This window comes from Schistocerca americana, chromosome 4 (genome assembly GCF_021461395.2).
Source record: "Schistocerca americana isolate TAMUIC-IGC-003095 chromosome 4, iqSchAmer2.1, whole genome shotgun sequence".
Classification (NCBI taxonomy): Eukaryota; Metazoa; Arthropoda; class Insecta; order Orthoptera; family Acrididae; genus Schistocerca; species Schistocerca americana.
Genome location: NC_060122.1, coordinates 65964795 through 65984092, shown reverse-complemented (window position 1 = coordinate 65984092; position 19298 = coordinate 65964795). Strand labels below are relative to the sequence as shown.

The 19298-nt window shown below is 44.0% G+C and overlaps 1 protein-coding gene across 1 annotated transcript in view; it reads right to left on the bottom strand.

The window, feature by feature from the left end:
* Window positions 1-14215: 14215 nt before the first annotated feature.
* The window catches only part of LOC124613261, a 151751-nt gene continuing 146668 nt past the window's right edge, over window positions 14216-19298 (bottom strand). The window contains exon 5 of the mRNA XM_047141953.1: window positions 14216-14332. Within this exon, the coding sequence (XP_046997909.1) occupies window positions 14216-14332 (117 nt within the window). The remainder of the gene's footprint in view (window positions 14333-19298) is intronic.

The window sequence follows — 19298 nt, the reverse complement described above, 5'->3', positions numbered from 1 at the left end:
TGGAAGACTTCTTTTTGCGTTTCTTTTCTTTAGAGGGTTTGGATGACTGGGAGGGCTTCTCTGAATTAGTTTCAGGGACTGAAGAAGCTCGTGAAGTCCTATGACCAGCAGCTTGCACCTCCTTCTGCCACTGGCTGGTATGCAGTTGCAGACTGGCAGATACTTGGAGGGGAGTGTCCCAAGGGCCCCTTTCCTGGTGTGAGAACCTGGACGAAGATGATGCGTCTTCAGTTGGGGAATGAGGATCGGCATCCCCAATGGGTGGGTAGCCATTGTTCCCACAGTGGGTGTGGGGGAAGCTGCAGGAGGAGAGCCTCTAACCATCAGGGGGGCAGGCACAATACAGTGGCCCTGAGGGCTCGCTGTAGGATGCATAATGGAAGAGAGTACCATCCGCAGTGAGGGCGACATCATCAGAGCCGTAGAATATGACATTTTCATGCATGTGGAATGTAGATGCTCATACTTTTTCTTGGTCTCTTGCTATGTCAGTCCGTTTGGAGTATAATATGCTTGTGTTTTTTCTCTCTCTGAAAGACAATGCAGTCTGGTGAGTCTGATGCAAATGTCATACAGGCTGGACAAGCCTCACAGTGTGAAGACATGTGGCTGTATTGACATCTTCAACTTTTATAGTCCTGTCTTCCTCAGTTGCATGTAATATTACGGTATATTGATAATTTTTACTTATGGACCGTCTGACAGCAACTGAATAAAACACACTCAACAAACACACACAATGACAACACCACACAGAAAAGAACCAGATGGTACACCATGACCTACACACATAAACTAACACACAGAGTTGCAAACATCTTAAAGAGACAGGGCTTCAAAATAGCATATAAGCCTGGGCAAACCCTTCAATCACACCTAAGCCAGCCAGCTACCAAGAGGGACAAATTCCAACAATCAGGAATACATAAACTTGAATGTGATGCAGTATACATAGGCATGACGTGCAGGAATTTTTAAACAAGATACAAAGAACATATCAGATGTTGGAAGTATGAAACAAACCATTCCACATTTGCAGAGCATTTAAAACACTACAACCATCATCCTACAAACATGGAACAAGAAATGAAAATAATGAGAATAAGCAACCATGACAAACATCTTATACAAATGCAAGAAAACTTCCACACCCAGAAAGCCATAGCAGAAAACAAACATGTGATAAATGAACACACACACATCAGCACAGGCTCCCTACTACACTTAATAAAGGAAATGATAACATAAAAAAAAGCCTCTTCCCCACACCATCTGGAGACACACACACGGCCAAAAATAAATAAATAAATAAATAAATAAAATTATATAACACCAAAATACACACACACACACACACACACACACACACACACACACACACACAGCACAAAAAATATATATCACACCAAAAAAACACACACACACACACACAAATGCATACACGAACAGACCACAGATACTTCAATAGTTACACTCATAAGTTTGGCAATAACATTTGATCTTTGGCAAAAACATTTGACAGTCGGCAACAGAAACCAAAACATTGCTTTAAAACAAGCGTTCAGTGCATAGTGCTGTGGAATGTGGAAAAAACCGCAAATTGTCGTTCATAAGAAGAAGAACAACACCAAAAATGCAACAGGAGCGTAATATGTAAGAAATTGTCCATGCAACCTGTAAGTACAGTTCAAAACATTACTACTTAATAGGAAATACCAACCACCAGAACTGTTTATAACCTATAGGCACAATGAAAAAAATGTAAATAAAATAGGTAACATATGTACATATTCCAGGCCACTGATGATGCCTTGCAGAAAATAAAGGCGAAACACGTATGGCACTAAAATTGAGTTTTATTCAGTTGCTGTCAGACGGTCCATAAGTAAAAATTATAAATATACCGTAACATGTGGCTGTATTTCATACATATGAAGCACTGCATCGAGAGGGTGAGGGGGCATATGGTTTCACGTCACTTAGGTATACCATCACTTTGATCTTTTCAGGCAATGAATCATCCTCAAAGGCCAAGAAGACCCTGGTAGCAATCCCATTGTCCTTTGGTGTCCTATAGACATGATAGAAAGCATACACCCCATCGATCCGAGTTGGCACAAAGCTCATTGTCAGACTTCAAGATGAGGTCATGATGGAAAATGATGCCTTGAACTATGTTTAGACTACTATGGTGAGTGACAGTCACCGGAATGTTACCGAGCTTGTCACAAGCAAGTAATGCCCATGACTGGGCTGGTGATGCAGACTTAATCAAAACTGACCCACTCTTCATTTTAGAGATTGCTGAAACTTCCCAAAACTTGTCCTTTATAGTCCCCTCAAAGAAAATAAGGCTTTGTAACCAAAAAGGAATCCTCATCCATCCATTTACAAATCAGGAACTGGGGGTCGTCTTTCTCTGCTTGTCACTTTGTCCGATGTTCTTCCCATAGCGTAGCCAGGGAAGGAAACATTTTGGGGTTGTATCTCTCTGTATTGAATAAGTTTCTTCTGTTGGAAGGGACTGCTGGGGCTGTGTTACCAGCCATGGGAGAAAGCATCATCTGCTTCATATGCAAGTCATTTGCCATGGTACCACCCACTCCGAGCAGCAGTTTACCCATGGATGCCACTCAGTGTCAGCAATGGTTACCAAACCAGTAATCTGTTGCTTGGAGTCCCTGTGCCTCTGTCTCAATGGGTACATAGCCCTTGGCATACATGGGGGAGGTATCAGCTCTGGCATCAACAGTGCAATCCCTGCGTGGTCAAAGAGCTACTATCTTGCAGGTATTTGACGACCCTCCCCCCACAATGGGGGGCTGCTGTGCTGGGTTTTGCAGGATTAGTTTGTTGGAAAGGAAGGGTGCTAAGGTGGAACGGACACCACATTGTGTCATCTTCCCTGCATGATCCACACCTCTGAAAAATCTGGGAAAGTGGTGACAGGTAAAACCCAACAATGGAGACCATGTATTTATTGGTGAAAAGGTGTAAAGAGCACTGGAAGTAAAATGGAAAACCAGCATTCTAAATCATGTATTCAGTCCAAACAGGGTCTACACCACATATATATTTAGAGAGGGACTGTTCGTCACTACAGGTGTGATGGCAACAGGTAGCTAGGTCATACGGGAGGGACATTTTGGTATGAAATTGGGGGCAGATGTTGAAGTGGAGATATTGCTGGTGGTTGGTAGATTTGTTATGGATGGAGGTACTGATGTAGCCATCTTTGAGATGGAGGTCAATATTCAGAAAGGTTGCTTGTTGGGTTGAGGAGGACCATGAGAAGCGAATGGGAGAGAAGGTGTTGAGATTCTGGAGGAACGTGGACAAGGTGTCCTCACCCTTGATTCAGATTGTGAAGATGTCATCAGTGAATGTGAACCAAGTGAAGGGTTTGGTATTCTGGGCAGTTAGAAAGGACTTCAACAAGATGGCCAATGAATAGGTTGGCATAGCATGGTGCCATGCGGGTGCCCACAGCCATACCCTGGATTTGTTTGTAGGTGATGCTTTCAAAGGAGAAGTAATTGTGGGTGAAGATATAGTTGATCGTGGTGACTAGGAAAGTGATTGTAAATTTTGAATCCATCAGACATTGGGAAAGTTAGTGTTCAATAATGGAAAGGTCCTGGACATTACGGATGTTAGTGTGAATGGAAGTGGCATCAATGTAATTTGTTTTCTGTTTGTTTGGAGGCACCCTGAAATCTGCACATCACTACAGGGACAAAAAGAAAATGGCATAGCCTCCAATAAATTGGAGTATTATGTGTTAATTTTCTGCATTTGAAGAGGAGAATGCTGTAAAAATCCTTGTTGAATTGGTGGCAACAATGCTCCTTCATATAATACAGTAGTTAGTTTGCACAGACAATTCCACAACAGGTAAAGAAGTATGAATGCTGAAGAACAAAGTGAATATATTTCTGTTAAATAATTAGGAATACTAAGAAAAATGAAGATCTGGTGCTCAAATACCGATGTATCACAACTGAGTCGACAGTGGAAAAAGTTAAAATCAGTCACCTTGAAGTAAATATTGAACACGAGAAAGGGCACCACCTACTGGGTTCCATGACTGCTCACACACTTTCAAAAGTTTGGCAAACCAAGGCAGTAGCTGTGTCAGGCCACTGCAGACAAATTAGATGCTTAATCAAGACAGGTAACTGCTGGCTGTATAACTATGACCTTGGGATAAAGGAGCTAAGGAACCTTTGGAAATATATGGATTCATCAATGCTGTAAAGCAAAGAAAATAACTACGACTGGGGAAGGTCATGCTGGTTGTTTATTGGAACTGTCAATGCACCAGTTCACTACTCAGGACACAGACACATCTGGCAGTTTTAAAAAGCACTGCTCACGCGAAACTCAGCGTGCCCTTTTCTCACCCAATATTCTGTAACCTATGGACTAAGGGCAACAGGCAGATTCAATATTTCTAGATTTCCACAAAGTAGTTGACACGGTGTCCCATTGCAGGCTGTTAAAGAAGTCAAGAGAATATGGAAGAGGTTCACAGATGTACGAGTCGCTCAACGACTTCATAACACTTTGCCATCCGCATGTCTCATACAAATTTATTCACTTGGCACTGGCAGTGCTAATTCGGATTACTTGGCTTGTCGCCAGCCATTCTTGACATTATTGAGAGAGAAAAAATTGTTACATTTACTAATCTCATCGTTAGTCATGCTAAGTTCTCAACCTTGTTCCCTTACTTTCATAAAATTTCGAAGATATAAGTACGTACACAAATACAAATTTTGTTTCATATATCTGTTTATTTGCATTGTCTTTGATACCTGGTATTTCTCTTTCATATGATATGCAGCAAAACAGTCTCAATGTAACGAAACTCCACAAGACTTGCACATTAAGTGCGTTGATTTTTTTTGTTTGTTTTGTTTTTGGAACATACATGGCAGTTTTGTCATTATTGTTTATCGTTTCAGAAATAAATAGGCCTATTAGTTGGTGTTGCTTTCTGTGACTGGAAAGCCTGTCAACCGGATCATCATGAGACGTACGCGATGTAGTGGCAACCTGAAAGTTTTGCTCCATGCATTCATCGTAAATAATTGTATCGTCTCTTTCGGTCTGTCACGATGAAAGGGCACAAGTACCTATAAAACAAAAATCCTGTTGATGTGTGTAGCTTATTTTTACCTAAACAAAACATCAACAGAACACAATAGACACTAAAGTGTTTTCGCTGGACACTGCATGATACTATGCTCATGGCACCACTGCGGTGTCACCGGCCTCTGGGCGATACTATGCAGACGACACCACTGTGGAGTCACTGGCCATTGACCACTATATCGCGCACGACACCACTGTGGTGTCGCCGGATGGCAGAGTGTTAAATTATAAAACCCAGTATGTTGTCCTCAATGGTGAGGTTTTTTTTTTTTTTTTTTTTTTTTTGTTTGTGGTTTTAGGGCGCAAAACTTCTATGGTCATTAGCGCCCAGCCCGTGACGTAGAAAACAGGAAAAAAACGAAATTTAAAATCAGCAGCAATGGAAACATAGTCAGAAAATTGGAGAAACTAAAGGCAGAAGGAATGCTTAAAAGTCCACTATAGAAAGGGGTTGGTTGTCCACAAAAAAAAAAGCTTCAAATGACTGACGTCATTTCACTGTCACTAATAAACTGTAGAACGCGGTCAGCTGAGCGCGTGTCATCTGCTAAAATCGACGATAGATCAGGCGATAGCTGTAGACGGGAGCGTAATGGATTAAAGTAGGGGCACTCAATTAAAAGGTGTCTGACCGTCCACAGCTGAGAGCAGTGGGGACAGAGTGGGGGAGGATCACCGCTTAAAAGATGTCGATGACTAAAAAGACAGTGCCCTATCCGGAGTCGAGCTAAAATTACCTCCTCCCGACGACGCGTTCGGGAGGAAGAGGTCCAAGCGCAAGGAACGGCTTTCACTTCCCGCAATTTATTGTGGGGAAGTGTTGACCAATGCGCATGCCATAAATGAGTAACTTGGCGACATAAACCGCTCCGTAGATCGGTAAACGGAAGAGACTGAAGAGCTGGCCGAGGAAGAGATACTGCAGCCTTGGCCGCTATATCGGCCGCCTCATTTCCACAGATACCAGCGTGTCCCGGGAGCCAGAGGAACGCCACTGAGACGCCCCCCAGGTGGAGCAAGCGCAGACAGTCCTGAATCCGGTGGACCAGAGGGTGCACAGGGTAAAGAGCTTGGAGACTTAGGAGAGAGCTGAGAGAATCTGAGCAGATTACGTACTGTATCCGCTGATGGCGGCGGATGTAGTGGACAGCCTGGAGAACAGCGTAAAGCTCTGCAGTATAAACCGAACACTGGTCGGGAAGCCGAAAGTGATTTGGGGTGTCGCCAACAATATAGGCACTCCCTACACCTAACGATGTTTTCGAGCCATCGGTGTAAATAAATGTGGCTTCCGTCATTTGTGCACATAGAGCAGCAAATGCCCGACGGTAAACAAGTGTAGGGGTACCATCTTTGGGAAATTGACATAGCTCTCTGAGCAAGTCGATCCAGGGACGGTGCCAAGGCGGTGCTGTACCCCAAGTTGTCAAGAAGGTTTTAGGAAAGCGGAAGGAAAGAGAATGGAGCAGTTGACGGAAGCGGACTCCCGGGGGTAGTAGGGAGGAGGAGCGGCCTGCATACCCGACATCAAAGGAGGCGTCGAAAAAAAGGTTATGGGCTGGATTAGCAGGCATGGAAGACAGATGGCTAGCATAACGACTCAGAAGGACTGCCCGCCGATTGGACAGCGGAGGTTCAGCAGTCTCAGCATAAAGGCTTTCCACAGGGCTAGTGTAAAAAGCTCCAGACACTAAACGTAATCCACGGTGGTGGATAGAGTCGAGACGCCGAAGAATAGACGGCCGAGCAGAGGAGTAGACTATGCTTCCATAATCCAATTTCGAGCGCACTAAGGCGCGATAGAGGCGGAGAAGGACCACCCGGTCCGCTCCCCAAGAGGTACCATTCAGGACACGGAGGGTGTTAAGGGAACGCAGACAGCGAGCCGAAAGATAGGAAACGTGGGAGGACCAGCACAGTTTTCTGTCAAACATAAGACCCAAGAATTTAGCGACGTCGGAAAACGGAAGGTTGACAGGACCTAGATGTAAGGAGGGCGGAAGAAACTCCTTACGTCGCCAAAAATTAACACAAACGGTCTTACTGGGTGAGAAACGGAAGCCGGTTTCGATGCTCCACGAGTAGAGGCGATCGAGACATCCTTGAAGACGTCTTTCAAGAAGGCTGGTCCTTTGAGAACTGTAGTAGATCGCAAAATCGTCCACAAAGAGGGAGCCCGAGACATCAGGAAGGAGACAATCCATAATTGGATTAATGGCGATGGCAAACAGTACAACACTCAGCACGGAGCCCTGGGGTACCCCGTTTTCTTGGGAGAAAGTACGGGAGAGAGTAGTGTTCACCCGCACCCTAAATGTGCGCTCTGCCATAAATTCGCGAAGAAAAAGGGGCAGCCGGCCTCGAAAGCCCCAAGAGAACAGCGTGCGGAGGATGCCTGTCCTCCAACAGGTATCGTACGCTCTCTCCAGATCAAAAAATATTGCTACCGTTTGGCGTTTCCGGAGAAAATTGTTCATGATATAAGTGGAGAGAGCAACAAGATGGTCAACAGCAGAACGATGCTTTCGGAATCCGCATTGGGCTGGTGTTAAAAGACTGCGGGACTCCAGCCACCAAGCTAAACGGTAATTCACCATACGCTCCAAAACCTTACAGACACTACTCGTGAGAGAAATGGGGCGATAGCTAGAGGGGAGATGTTTGTCCTTTCCAGGTTTCGGAACGGGAACGACAATAGCTTCCCGCCATCGCCTGGGAAAGGTACTGTCGGTCCAAATTCGATTATAAAGGCGAAGGAGGTGACGCAGGCTATGGGTTGATAAATGCAGCAACATTTGGACATGGATACCATCCGGTCCTGGGGCGGAGGAGCGAGAAGTAGAGAGTGCATGTTGGAGTTCGCGCATGGAGAAAACAGTATTGTAGCTTTCGCGATTTTGAGAGGAGAAAGCAAGATGCCGCACTTCTGCTGCACGTTTCTTCGGGAGAAACGCTGGCGGGTAATTTGAAGAGCTCGAAATCTCAGCAAAGTGCTGACCCAATGAGTTAGAAATTGCGACGGGGTCCACTAAGGTATCATGCGCGACAGTGAGCCCAGAGACCGGGGAGAAACTAGGCGCGCCTGAGAACCGTCGAAGCCGACTCCAAACTTCCGAGGAGGGAGTGAAGTTGTTAAATGAGCTAGTAAAGAATTTCCAGCTTGCCTTCTTGCTATCGCGGATGACGCGACGGCATCGCGCACGGAGCTGCTTATATCGGATACAGTTGGCCAAAGTTGGATGGTGACGGAAAATGCGAAGAGCACGTCGCCGCTCACGTATTGCGTCACGGCAGGCCTCGTTCCACCAAGGAACTGGAGGGCGCCGGGGCAATTCGGAGGTGCGTGGTATTGAACGTTCCGCAGCTGTGAGAATAACGTCGGTAAAATGTGTGACCTCATCGTCGACGCTGGGAAAGCGACGGTCATCGAATGTCGCTAGAGACGAAAAAAGTGTCCAATCGGCTTGGGCAAACTTCCAGCGTCGCGAGCGCATATATGGCAGTTGAGGCTGCAGTCGAAGAACACATGGAAAGTGGTCACTCGAGTGTGTATCATCAAGGGCGAACCATTCGAAGCGCCGAGCTAGCGGAACAGTACCGACCGCAAGGTCCAAATGGGATAAATTTGCCGTGGAGGCAGACAAAAATGTAGGGACCCCAGTGTTGAGGCAGACTAGATCCGCTTGGTGGAAGACGTCTAGCAATAGTGAGCCACGTGGACAAGGATGTGGAGATCCCCAAAGCGGGTGGTGGGCATTGAAGTCCCCAACCAGCAAATAGGGGGGTGGAAGCTGATCAAGAAGATGAAGGAGATCAGCTCGTGCCATTGGTGTAGACGATGGAATGTATAGCGTACAAAGAGAGAACGTGTATCCAGAAAGGGAAAGACGGACGGCGACAGCTTGGAAGGAAGTGTTTAAGGGGATTGGGTGATAATGGAGAGTATCATGGAGCAGAATCATGAGTCCTCCATGGGCTGGAGTGCCTTCAACTGAGGGGAGGTCATATCGGACGGACTGAAAATGAGGGAGAACAAAGCGGTCATGGGGACGCAGCTTTGTTTCCTGAAGACAGAAGATGACCGGCGAGTAGGATCGTAAGAGGATCGACAATTCCTCCCGATTGGCGCGAATGCCGCGGATATTCCAGTGGATAATGGACACAGGGTGAACAGAAAATGGAGGAACGGCACCAAGGGTGCTGTCAACTCAACGACCGCTCAGAGCTTGCGACCGACAGCATGGAATGGCATTCAGTCGAAGGCAGAAGATCCTGATCCATAGGTTGGTCAGGAGCAGCTCCTGCCACCAACGATCGGCCAGTTGACCGGCCACCAACAGTGCGCCTCGGCGACACAGAAGATGGCCGAGGGCGATTTCCGCCAGGTGGTGCTGTAGATGGGACACGCCTTGGCGGAGAAGGAGAGGAACTGTGTTTCTTCGTAGCCTTCTTGGAGGTATGTTTAGATGAAGGAGGAACCGATGGTTGTGAAGTTGCAGTACGTAAAAACTCTTCACGAGAATGCTCTTTTTTCGAAGACTTGGCGTCTGACTTTTGGGCTCGAGATTTAGCAGAACCCGACGAAGGGTGAGCCAGAGAGTGGGCAGGCGAAAGAGGTGAGGTTGAACGGGCGATCTTTGCGCTGGCCGATCTGACGACCGTGGTACTAAATGTGAGGTCGCAAGTCTGCGTGGCCGCCTCCTTTGTTGGCCGAGAAGAAGCAAGGACAGCGCTGTATTTTCCTTTCTGAGGCACGGTGGGCTGTCGACTGGCGAGTAACTTTCGAGCAGCAAAGGTCGACACCTTTTCCTTCACTCTTATTTCCTGGATCAGCTTTTCGTCCTTAAAAACAGGGCAATCTCGAGAGGAAGCAGCGTGGTCACCCATACAGTTGATGCAGCGAGGGGATGGAGGTGGACAAGCACCCTCATGGGCATCCCTGCCACACGTAACACATTTGGCCGGATTGGAACAGGACTGGCTGGTGTGATTAAACCGCTGACATCGATAGCAACGCGTAGGGTTTGGGACATAAGGGCGAACGGAAATTATCTCGTAGCCTGCTTTGATTTTTGATGGGAGTTGAACTTTGTCAAAAGTCAAGAAGACAGTGCGGGTTGGAATGATGTTCGAGTCAACCCTTTTCATAACCCGATGAACAGCGGTGACGCCCTGGTCAGACAGGTAGTGCTGAATTTCTTCGTCAGACAATCCATCGAGGGAGCGTGTATAAACGACTCCACGTGAGGAATTTAAGGTACGGTGCGGTTCCACCCGGACAGGGAAGGTGTGGAGCAGAGAAGTACGCAGCAATTTTTGAGCCTGGAGGGCACTGTGTGTTTCTAACAACAGGGTACCATTCCGTAATCTGGAACAAGACTTTACAGGACCCGCAATTGCGTCGACACCTTTCTGAATAATGAAAGGGTTGACCGTGGAAAAGTCGTGACCTTCGTCAGACCGAGAAACAACAAGGAACTGTGGCAACGATGGAAGAACCGTCTGTGGCTGAGACTCTGTGAACTTACGTTTGTGAGCAGACATAGTGGAAGGTGAGGAAACCATTGCGGAAGAATCCCCCATGATTACCGGCGTCTCCGATGGCGCGCTCCTCCCTTGTGGGGGCCCTCACCGAGGGCACACCCGCCTTAGGTGATTGTTCACACCTCAGGTCACACCTCCCGACATACGGACGGAGGGACCAATCGGCACTTTCGGAAGGTATCAGCTCGGGTAATCACCCCTCCCTGGGCCTGGCCTTTACCAGGGGGTACGTACGTGTCCTACCTGTCTACCCGGGGCGGGGAATTACGCGTTACCCCGTCACCGGCTACGCATGGAAGTGCGTGGGTCGGCCTTCAGACACGCACAGGGAGGAAGAAAGAGAAAGGGAAAGGAAAGAAGAGGGGGTCTCAAACGCCGCAGCGGAGAAAAGGGTAAAGAGAAGAGGTAAGGAAAGGAGATGGACAAAGGAAGGAAGAAGACATACAAGCAAGGAAGAAGAAGAATGCGGTACATTTACAAGCGTCCGTCTCCGGACGTAGGCGCAAACCATACTCCCAGAGGGGGAGAAAGTGAAGGAAAGAGCAAGAGGTGAGGGGGGGGGGGGTGAAGACAGGGGATGGGGAAGGATGCGGAAAGGGAAGGTATGCAGCCCGGAAAGGAAGGAAGGCCACATTAGCTCGGGGCCCCGTGCTCGCTACGCACGTATCCACAAAAGAGTTGTGGATCCCCTGGGGGGTCAATGGTGAGTGTTCATCATCAGAGACAAGGGTATTGGCAGGAGAGCACCAGGGAAGTGTGATATGTGATAGGACCACCATCATTCTCTATACAAATAAACGATTTGGTGGACAGGGTGGGTGGTGATCTGCGATTGTTTGCTGATGATGCCGTGGTGTACAGTATGGTGTCGAAGTTGAGCACCTGTAGGAGGACACAGGATGATTTAGACAAAATTTCTAGTTGGTGTGATGAATGGCAGTGCATTCTATATGCAGAAAAATGTAGGTTAATGCGAATGAGTACGAAAAACAAAACCCATAATGTTCAGATACAGCATTAGTAGCGTCCTGCTTGACACAATCATGTCATTTAAATATACGGACTTAACATTGCAAAATGATATGAAATGGAACAAGTAAGTGCGGACTGTGGTAGGAAAGGTGAATGGTTGACTTCAGTTTATTAGAAGAATTTTAGGAAAGTGTGGTTCATCTGCAAAGGAGATTGCATATAGGGTCCTAGTGCAATCTATTCTTGAGTACTGCTCAATCGTTTAGGATCAGTACCAGGGTGGATTAAAGGAAGAAGACATTGCAGCAATTCTGAGGCAGCTTGCCAGATTTGTTATTGGTGGGTTCGAACAACATGCAAGATGCTTAGGGAACTCCAATGGGAATGTGTGGTGGGAAAGCAATATTCTTTCCAAAGAACGAGATTGAGAATATTCTGAGAACTGGTGTTCGAAGGTGACTGTAGAACGATACTACTGCCACCAACATACATTTCATGTAAGGACCGGGAAGACTACCCTTTCAAGACCCACTGGCTACAACTGTTTACATTAAATTTTACTGTTTCTTAGTTGCAAGAGAAATAATTTTCCACAGTGAAAATCTCATCTACACATTTGTGAATGTTCGATCACTTCATCAACACCTAGAGCTGCCAACTATAGGGCTTCACTGTAAAAATATCAAGTCAACAAAGCAGTGCGCAGCAGCTTCTGACAGCCAGAATACTTGGAAATGGTTAGTTAGGTTTCTTCCACCCCATTAATGAATATTATTATTGTTCTTTGCATGGTAATTATTGAATAATCAGATTATTTATTACAACATTGAATATTTCTAAATTACTTAATTTAGTCCATAAAACAAAGCCAAGTGTACAAAGTATATTTTGAAAAAGGGTACATATTTTTGTAAAAATCTTGCATCTAAAACCATTAAAAAAAAACACCTAAGAGCAATACAGCATAAAGAAAAATTTTCCTTCCTCCAGAAAAAAATCATATCTGAAAGGGATAAGATATGAGAATTTGGGGCTCATACAGAGGCATATAGACAGCCATTTTCCCTCACTATTTGAAATAGGAACAGGAAAGTAAATTACTAGTAGTGGTACCACAAACTGTATGGTGGACTGTGGAGTATCAATGCAGATGTAGATTTAGATTCTGCATCTTTGGGCTACAAAATTTTGCTTCACCTCTAAAATTCTTCTGACAGGGCATTCAGGAATTCCTTCCATTTGTCTTGGATGATGAAGTAATTGTGTCGTAGACATTTCTGGAATGATAAAGGATGATTTACTAGGTGGAATGTTTCCTTAACAGCCAAAATGTAGACTACTTCATATAAGATCCCTGTTAAGTCATTCATAGGTTGGATACATAGATAAGCAACATCATCACCACCCAGTGTCATGGTCACTATTTGATTATTTGAAAGTGACAATAGAAACTTTATGACTATCCCTCAAAAGTGGACAAAATATTCCTGGAAACTCTTTCTTGACATCAACTGAGATTACCTAAAAACAAACTTATCTGTACTGCATAAACACACACACACACACACACACACACACACACACACACACACACACACACACACACCATATATGGAGGTGGATCAATGCTTCTTCTGTGAATAATGGACATATAACAGTGGAATTAGTACAGATCACAGCCTGATCTCCTCTTGACACAACAGCAGCAATCAACATAGTCACCATTCACTTGTACACATTTGTGCCATCACAGAACAGAGGCATAAAAACCAGTCTGGAAAAATTAAGGGTTTTGCTTCTTCACCCATGATTTTAAATATGTTTTAACTTCATCCATGAGGAAAGTATATGTGGATGCTGTAATGGACATCAGAAAATATGCAGCGTTGGGTGAAGTAGTTTGGTATTGGAGAACTGGGAGTCGCAGATAAACTGCACAATGGCCAGCCAACAACACCTGTCACAGTTGCCAATTGAGAAAATGCTGATGAAGCAATTCGAGGAGACACGCATAAGTGTTTACAATCAGCAGTGAAACCTATGTAACCACACTTTTGAAACTTAACGAGGCAATGATGCTTGCCCCCACGTCATTTTTCATTTGCAAAAGTGGGCTGACCAGTGGTGCCTCACGCTCCCCACAGCCGTGATTTTGACCCATTTGACTTCTACCTGTACAGACTTCTGAAAGACGAGCTGCGTGGTTACAGATTCATTGGTATGGATGAGGTTAAAACAGCTTTAAAAACATGGCTCAAGCAGCAAAACCCTGAATTTTCCCAAACTGGCTTTGATGCCAGGATTCAATGATGGTGTAAACATGTACAAATACACGGTGACTATGTTGAAAGGAAGTGTTGTGTGGAGGACAGGCAAGCTGTGATCTATCCTAAATCTGCTGTTTCATTATTAATTTTTTTATGATGGGGGAGGTATTACTTTTTGATCCTCTCTCGCACATGCGTGTGTGGTGGGGAGAAAGGGGGATGGGGGGGGGGGAGGTGGGGGGAGACGGATGACATCAATTATTTAACTATTCACATCACCTCTGATCTGGCCCAACACTTCTGTCCCTGGGACTCCTGTGATATTCGTGCTGTCTCTCAAATGTTGAACAAGATTCTTGAGCACGCCACATCCTCCTTCGAAACTCATTACTCTGCTGCAACAAAAAACAACCTGAAAGCATCTCGTGGTATTGATAATTTAACAGAACAATTTACAAGTCAGACCCTTTCCCAAAAGGTAGTTAGTAATCACCATGGAAATGCAGTATGAAATTATTTCCACTTCTCTCTTACTCATTTTGATTTTCCCTGAACACTGAAATTTAAGACAAAGAACTTTCCATCAATTGCATGTCCAATTCCATTCTTCCAAGAAGAGGTCCCCAGAAGTGGAATCACTTATTTGAAACCATCTATACAGTGATGTAGGTTAAGATCCCACACAGCCTGCAACCACACCCCCTAGTGAGTCACATTTGTGACACACACACACACACACACACACACACACACACACACACACACACACACACAAATGCATGGTGCTCGTTAGCACTAAAAAGTACTGAAAGATTGGTGATACACTGGTTGTGTAGCATAATGAATAGAGTAAGAGCATCACATGCAGATGATTGAGAGGTGCTACAATTAAGTCTTTATTTAAATGACTGATCTATTCCATTAATTGGTTTAAATGTAATTTTTTTATATCTACTCCTTTGTCACACCACTTTATTGATCATATCAATATTTTAAGTTGTCTTCTTTTTCTCTGTATCATTCTTTTCCCACTTGGAAACCTCCTTCTTTGATTTTAAGTAGTTTCATGCCTTAATTTTTATTTAATTTCTCTCCATTTATCATTCTATATTTTCATCCATGTTATTGGTTCAAATCAAATGGCTCTGAGCACTATGGGACTTAACTTCTGAGGTCAGCAGTCCCCTAGAAATTAGAACTACTTAAACCTAACTAACCTAAGGACATCACACACATCCATGCCCGAGGCAAGATTCGAACCTGCGACCATAGCAGTCGCAAGGGCCCAGACTGTAGCACCTAGAACTGCTCGGCCACTCCGGCCAGCTCCATGTTATTGCTTTCATTATTTCTAGTCCTCACATTTTGCTTGAATTTCGTTTTACTTATGATCCCTTCTTTCGTTTAAATCTTCCATCTGCATTATTTTTTCCAAAATGCAATAGGAATATGTGTTTTAAATGTGTGTAAGACAATTACCACACAAAAAATGCACAACTTGTAATGAAAAATACATTTTTGACACCACGGAAGAGTCAATAGAAATATATTATTTCAACTTTTGTATTTTAATTGGTACATTGGCAATTTCACATGTTTGAGTATTATAATCGGTAAATAAATACAATTAAATCCACATTCACAAAAGTTCTGAGTGGAAAAAGAATGATATAAAGAAAAAATGAGAACAAATAAAAAAAGTTCATATGGTGACTGAAATTATGTGACAAAGGAATAGAAACAAAAAAAAATTATATTTAAACCAAGTAATTGAATAAAAATAATGATAAAATCATTACAGTAAGGATTTAAAAATAAGAAAATGTTGGGCACTTAATGAAATTCAAATCCACAATATTCTGCACATGAGGTCCTTCCCCTATCCATTATGCTACAAAACCAGTTCATACATCAGTACTTAATTTAAGCTAATGATAGTCACGCAAAATTCTGAATGGCTGCGGGATGTGATGCCTATGATCTTAACCTACATCACTGTACAGATAGTTTCAGGAAGTCAATGTCACTGCTGAAGACTTCTTCTTGTTGGTTCAAAGCACCATGCACCACACATTATTTACGTAACATTTGTATAGGAATATGTCTCATTTAGTTTCCAATTTGATATGCATAAGAAAAATAAACAAAAAAAAAAAACAAAAATAAAATCGAAACATCTCAAATGAAATTATGGCACCAACAATACGAATGTCTTTATTACAATGAATAATTATAATTCAAAATCTCACATAAGACACAGTTGTGAAATATTCAGCGATATATTTCAGCTGTTTGACTGTTGTGGAGAGTACTGGATATTTTTATTTGCCAAGTGCATGTGTAAATAGATCATTTCAGTGTGCAACATTCTCCAGCTAATTTGCAGCAATACTTCAATCCTAAATATACACTTAAAATTACTACAGGCATGCTTTCCTTTCATGTATTTCATTTACTAGTCTAGCATATCAATGCTAAGAAAGTATATTGCCCAACTTGAAATTGCGCATGCATGTGCATGTGAATGCATCACCATCCATCAGTACAGTTTCATAAACTAATTGTTAATTATAAGCTGCTTTGTAGAAGAATGAAAAGTGAAAAATAGATTAAAATAAAATCATACAAATGTTGGGTGTACAACCACTTATATGCAGTTAAAAATTGTGTTAACATTTCTACAAACTATACTTCCTCTAACAATTCATGGAGAAGGTCTAATAACATTCTCATCTGATCAGTACCAAAAAACTATATCAATATGGTAGTGAAAAGTTCTTGGCTGAATGTACATAATGGCATAATGGAAGGACTAAAGGTAACAGCTTACCAAACCAACAGCTGAGGTGGTGTGAGATCAACAGGCACATAAACAAGACTGAGATTGTTGACAGCTTTTGGGTGTCATCCTCCAGACCTGTAGAGGACTCTCTCTCTCTCTCTCTCTCTCTCTCTCTCTCTCTCTCTCTCTCTCTCTCTCTGTGTGTGTGTGTGTGTGTGTGTGTGTGTGTGTGTGTGTGTGTGTGTGTGTGTGTGCGTGTGTGTGCTGGGCCTCCAGCTTGTCCAGAGTGAGCACTTGCATTGGGTGGAGTGGGCAGCAACTGCACGAGATAGTAATGTGGTAGCGGTGAATTTGTTTTGGTCACAGAAAAGAGGAGTTGTGCAGCAGAGGAGGGATTTGGAGGAGGTGGTAGAACTGTGGAAGAGGGTAATCATGTCTTTTATACTGGAAGCTTGGCTGTGGATGATGGGTTGCAGGTGTCGGTCAACAGGAGACAAGCTAGTGTCAGTTTTGGCGAGGATGGTAGGCAGATCTCCAGCCAACCCAAGGGCTGACCTGACCCGATGTCAGCATATAAGACACACAAAGTCAAAATATGCTGAACTGAGAGTGGCACATGACAAATTTCACAGAATGGTGGATCCTCCTGCCAGAGGAGGAAACCATGTGCTAAAGAGATTTGTCCTAACTGCAGTCTGATAAGCAGCACTTCCTGCCACCAGTGAGGTTGGCATGAAGTCTGCCATACCTGTGTGGTTGATTTGAGTGATGACAGTTTGTTCTCTACCCCCTCCAACCATCAGTTTCCCACTGAAGCATGATTTGTCTGTCAGATAGTGAAATGATGGTGAGCAAGGGCACAGCAACTCAAGTTACAACACCATCCTGATATCCTTCTTTGGCTACTTTGTCAGCTAAGCCATTTCACTGCATTCTGATGTGTACAGGAACCTAGCAAAAAACCAACACCTTGGAACAATGCTGGACCCACTGTAAAAAATTATGGATGAGGCGAATCAACTGGTGTACTGGATACGTTTGGTGAATTGCTTGTAGTGAACTGAGACAGAACAGATGAGAAATCTTGTATGGTGATGCCTGTGAATCCACTCCAGCGCCATCATAATGCCATGTGATTCCACATCACAATTTTTAAATTGTTTCAGAAGGTACACTTTGAAAACCCTATCAGGGAATATAGCTGAACAACCAAGGGAATCTGTATAAATAACAATAAACCTGTCATACAAACTTAAAACTGAAGAAACCAATGTCATAAAAAAGTAATTTGGAGTATAAGTTTACTTGTGCAGTGTCAAGATTAAAATCACTCTGGCCTCTGAGGATGCCAAGGCAGCAGTTTGTTCCGTAACTGGCTGTGTATTCGGAGGTCAGATATATCCAGATCTTTGAGACAGTCAGTAGCATGTAACCCAAACAGACTGGTCACACAAGGCAAATTTCTGAACTACCGTTCAAAGTTTGGGTAGACTGCCACACTAAATACTAATGAATGAGGTAACACTGAGCTTTTCAGTGCCAGAAAGTGCTGGCGCTGAATCCAGTGTGATGTTTCACCAGCCTCTGCTCACAGACTCTGAACTGGGCTGGTCCAAAATGCTCCAGTCGATAGCCAAATGCCCTCATAGCAGACAATATCTAACTTCGTGAAGCAGGAAAAATGGGCTCATCCATAAACCATACTACCATTATCTAACTGTGACTTGACAAATGCCCTATAGAACTGTAGGAGGAGGGACATGTTGGCTGCCACACATCCCTGCTGAGGCCTATGAAAGTTTTCAATATTTCAAGCCATTTGTTTGCATCTCTTTCACGTTTAGGTGCCAGCTTAATTTTGAGTGAAATATTAGACCCAAAAAGTCCACAGTGTCCATAAAATATAAAACATTGTCCCCCACTGTCAGCTCAGGCTGGATAAACTCAGATTAGCATCGTTAAAATTGATACGAGTAGTTTTCTCTGGCGAGGAGCTAAAACTAGTTTTACTGGCCCAAGCTTCCAGCCTCCTGATAATCAGCTGTAGTCGACTCTTGTTGAAAGATTGGAGGAAGAGTAGAAGAATGCAAAGCTATCCACAAAGAGCACTTAACAGGGCTCCTGACTGCAGATGACATGCCATAGATAGCGAATGCAAACAACATGTCACTGAGTACACTGCCTTGCAGGACTCCATTCTCCTTAACATAGTAATCACACAAGGCATCATCAGCGTGAATCAAAAGTGCCGGTCATTGAGGGAGGACTGGATAAAAAGTGATAGATGTCCACACAGTCCATGTTCATGAAGTAGCAAAGAACGTTGTACCTGCAAGTGGTGTCGTACACTTGTTTTGAGGTCAAAAAACACAGCAACCAAATGGTTCTGGCATAAGAAGGAATCCTGTATCATTGTCTCTAGTTGAATTAAGCTGTCAAGAGAAGAATAGCAGCACTCAAAATGGCACCTGAAGTGGCACAGGTGACTTCATGATTCAAGGAGCAGATGAGGTAGCAGCCGACTATGTGCTTGAGAGTCTTACTCATACAACTCTTAAGGGCTACAGTCTAGTAAC